Source organism: Arachis ipaensis, chromosome B04 (assembly GCF_000816755.2).
Source record: "Arachis ipaensis cultivar K30076 chromosome B04, Araip1.1, whole genome shotgun sequence".
Taxonomy (NCBI): domain Eukaryota; kingdom Viridiplantae; phylum Streptophyta; class Magnoliopsida; order Fabales; family Fabaceae; genus Arachis; species Arachis ipaensis.
Window position 1 is genome coordinate 105,172,648 of NC_029788.2, and position 4,265 is coordinate 105,176,912.

At 35.5% G+C, this 4,265-nt stretch overlaps 1 protein-coding gene across 1 annotated transcript; it reads right to left on the reverse strand.

Moving 5' to 3' along the window:
• LOC107636906 (probable LRR receptor-like serine/threonine-protein kinase At3g47570) lies at nucleotides 2,611–3,782 on the reverse strand. Its single transcript, XM_016340377.1, has 2 exons — nucleotides 2,837–3,782; nucleotides 2,611–2,726 (listed from the first exon to the last, which is right to left on the reverse strand). Exons 1-2 carry the CDS (start codon nucleotides 3,780–3,782, stop codon nucleotides 2,611–2,613), a joined length of 1,062 nt encoding a protein of 353 aa, XP_016195863.1.

Genomic DNA, 4,265 nt, shown 5'->3' on the forward strand with positions numbered 1-4,265 from the left:
GTCTCCTAATTTTTTTTTAAAAAAACGAAAGAAAATTTTGATATTATTTAACTCTATTATTACGGAACAACTCCTTTTTTCTAAAAGAAAAATTAAATGTGAAATAATTTAAATGCAATTGCACAAGAAGCATTTTATGATTAACTGAATGCTTATGATTGCCGTGCAAAATCTGAAACAAGGGAATCATTCCAAGTTGGAATCTCTAAAATTAATTATTAATGTATTTGTATATAAATATATGTGTAGTTTAATATATTTTCAATGTGTATTATATTTCAAATGTGTATTTTATAGCATGGTCGATATACATGAGAAGAAATTAAGACAAAAATTGTTTCACAATTGCACTCTTTCATATTTGCTCGCATAAAAAACTAGCATGACTTGTTGAACAAATCAAGAATTATTCATGACATACAATACTCGCAGGATTTTTGTTTGACTTACACATTAAAGACAATATTGAAATACTAAATTGTTCAGGATAGTTTCAACAAACTGCCTGAACTGTTAACCAACAGATTATGTCACATAAGTAATCCATAATTATTTTTGATAATGTTGAGTTCTCTATTGACTTCCATCATATTCATCCTTTTTCTTGGTGAGTCCACAGAACAAGCAAGACCAATCTTGAATAATGAGAATAAGCAGTTCTCAACATTACTCTCCAAATGTCCTGCATTCTCAATATGATTATTTTCTTCTGCAGCTGTTGGTGTTTGAATTTCTTCACCTATCAATGACAGCAGAGTTGCATCAACAATCTCCAAGATATTATCTGGACATGCATCACGGGCATAGTTGTGGAGGCTACACCCATCTTTGAACATTTCCTCTGTTGGTCTTTTCCCGGTTAGCATCTCCAAAACAAGAATGCCAAAGCTATATATGTCACCTTCTATTGACACTTGAGAACTTGTTCCATATTCTACGATGCATTTTAGAAGGAAAAAAAAGTAAGAGATACAAAGGATGAAAATAAATGGATATTTAGTGAATCTCGAGTGAAAACAATATTAGACAAGAAGAAAAATGCAATTAAATTTGTGAGCGTTCACTCATTTGCACTTTACACTCTAAACTACTGAACTAAGGGATTAATTGCATTTTTTCCTTAAATAAATTACCTGGAGGAGCATAACCTATTGTTCCTTTGATTCCACTGGTGCTGGTTTGGTTCTGAGAGTTGCCATCAACTGCTGAGATAAGTCTTGCTAAACCGAAATCACTCACTTGAGCATCCATGTTATCTCCAAGAAGGACATTGCTCGGCTTCAAATCACAATGAATTACTGGCTGCTCACATTCATAGTGAAGATAATGCATTGCGGAAGCAACGCCCCTAATAACTTCTAATCTCTGCTGCAGGTTTAACATTCTTAGTTGGTTCGAACTTTCTCTATTGGGATGCAACCATTTGTCTAAGCTTCCATTCGAGATGTACTCGTAAACCAGAGCCTTAAAATGATTTCCCTTGTAATCCACACTAGAGCAACATGTTACAATCTTCACTAGATTTCTGTGCCTGATATTTCTTAAAGCATTGCATTCAGCCGTGAAACTTTTGTGGGCTCCTTTCAGTTGAAGGTTTAGAACCTTTACAGCAACAACTTCTTCTGCAGAATCAAGTATTGCTTTATACACAGAGCCATAACCACCGGATCCTATTAAGTTCTCTGTTGAGAACCCATTTGTTGCATTATATAGGTTCTGATATGATACTCTGGGCACTTTCTCATTTGTTGAATCAACAGATGCTTTTCTTTGTCTTCTTCTTCTAGAAACGAGTGCAAGAATTGATGAAAGCAAAAGAAGAAACACAACTGAAGATGTTATGATAACTATCATCCAAATCTTGAATCCATGATGTTTTCTCTTTTTTGTAGCTTTTGAAGGACACGGTGGAAGCCTTAAGCTTGAGATCCCTCCACAAAGCTTGCCATTGCCACTCAATGAAACTTCAGTTGCGTTTCGGAACACGCCGTTCATTGGTACCTCACCCTCTAACATGTTAAAAGAAGCATTGAAGTATACCAAAACAGAAATGTTCTGCAGTTCTTGTGGAATTGTTCCGGACAACTGATTCCGTGAAATGTCTAACTCTTGAAGACCTTTTAGAGAAGCAAGAGAAGGTGGTATGATTCCATGAAAGGAATTCCCCTGCAAATAAAGGTACTCCAAACTCTCACATTCTCCAATTGCTTCCGGAATCTTATTAGATAGATGATTCTCGGAAACATCTAGTGCAATAATACTTTTAAGCAGGCCTACTTCACTTGGTAAAGTACCATTTAATGAGTTGTGTGAAATGTTCAACAAGATTGACAAAGATGGAATTTCAAATACTTGTGATGGTATGATTCCACTAAGGTTGTTAGATGAAACATCTAGAATTTGTAATCTCGTGCAATTTCCAATGGCTGAAGGAATGTTTCCGTTCAACATATTATATGCCAAATCTAGCTCAGACAATTGTCTTAGGTCACCTATGATAGCTGGTATTTCTCCTGAAAATTTGTTATTATTCATGGTCAAAGATTGCATCTTTCGGAAGTTACCAAAAGCAGCTGGAATGAACTCATTTAGGTGGTTGTGTTCCAGAAATCACTTATTAACAAGATTCCCTAACTCTGCAGGAACTTTTCTAGAAATCTGATTTCCACCAAATAATAGCATGGTGAGCTGGGTGGACAAATTGCCCATGAAATTTGGCAAATGGCCTACAAAATTATTTACTCGAAATAAAACTCTTGCAGCTTACTACAGTTTATCAAAGACTTTATGAACTCCCAATCATTAATAAATGAATTCCCTCCAAGATGATTTTTACCTAATTCTATAACTAAAAGATTTTGAAGGCTTCCTAGATTTGGGACTTGTCCAACAAAATTGTTGATAGAAAAATCAACTTCTTGAAGGCCAAATGCCGTTGTGATGGATGTTGGTATAGGACCTGAAAATTGGTTGCCATCCAGTTCAATGATCTTGAGATTTGGGAGGTTGGAGAACAAGTTGCTAGGAAGAGAACCCTCAAACTGGTTCATTGCAAATGATAAGCCAGAGAGTGATGACAAATTCCAAAGTGAGTGTGGAATCTTACCCGACATTTTATTACTTACCAGTGAAATATTCACCAAGTTCTTCAAATGGCCTATTTCGTCAGGTATATGTCCCTCCAAATTATTATCAGCCACAGTAAGAAGAACAAGAGAAGACAGGTTTCCCATTGACAATGGGATTGGTCCTAAAAAATTGTTTGAAACAAGATCAAATCTCTCAAGATTCCTAAGAGACCCGATCTCCATTGGTATTTTGCCTCCAAAATGATTGGAGGTCAATTTCAATCTCTGCAATTTAGAACAGTTAGTCACGCCAATGGGGAACTCACCAACTAAATTGTTGATGGCTAAAGCAAGTGCCCGCAGTCGAAACAAACGGCTTATTGTTTGCGGAACATGACCATGGAGGTTATTGCGCTGAAGGCTCAAAACTCTAAGAAAGGAAAGGTTGCCAACATACGGTGATATGGACCCTTGCAAATTATATGAATCTAAAGTCAGCTCCCGAACTCTTTGATGTTTGCTGCCACATTTGACTCCATGCCAGTTGCAAAAGTGGGTTGAGCTGTTCCAAGTGGATAACACTCCAAAAGGGTCACTAGATATTGATTCTTTGAATTTGATCAGTGCAAGGTGGTCACTCTCATTTCCTAAGGCAGAGGCAACAGTGTTTGAAGTGAAGAGAAAAAAGAAAAGGCATAACAAATGTGATGACATGTTTGAAGGAGAGAAAACAAGGTAGCTAGAAGGTTGCATATTGTTCTAACTGCTAAGTGTTTGATCTCATATGGGATATATATAGTACTATTTCCATCGTAACTTAGATTCTTGAATGAAAAGTACATCATTAAAGGTGAATTGATAATTTATGGATTTGAACATAAACTCTGAAAATTCAGACATATCAATATCAATCTTTTGTTTAAAATCCAGCTTTCATTGTTGTATTAGTGGAAAGTTTCATAGTTGACATATTGACTTGAGACGAGTAAATGTGGAAGTTTAGCATAACTTCTTCTAATCTTCTAGAACTTACAATATTAGATTTTAGACTATATGAACTAACATCCTCTATCATATAGCTTTTTATATAATATCGGAGATTGTGCGTGGTGGAGCAGCTTGAGAAAATATTTTGGAAAGACCAAAGATTTTTTTAATTCAATATATATATAACATAATGAATGCTTTTATTTTTAG

Bases quoted from the DNA above. Each gene is read 5' to 3' on its own strand.
- LOC107636906 (XM_016340377.1), bottom strand. From the start codon at position 3,782: ATGTCATCACATTTGTTATGCCTTTTCTTTTTTCTCTTCACTTCAAAC. The intron at 2,727-2,836 runs GTAAAAATCATC...ATAATTTTGTAG, and splicing joins TCTTTTAGTTATAGAATTAG to GCCATTTGCCAAATTTCATG.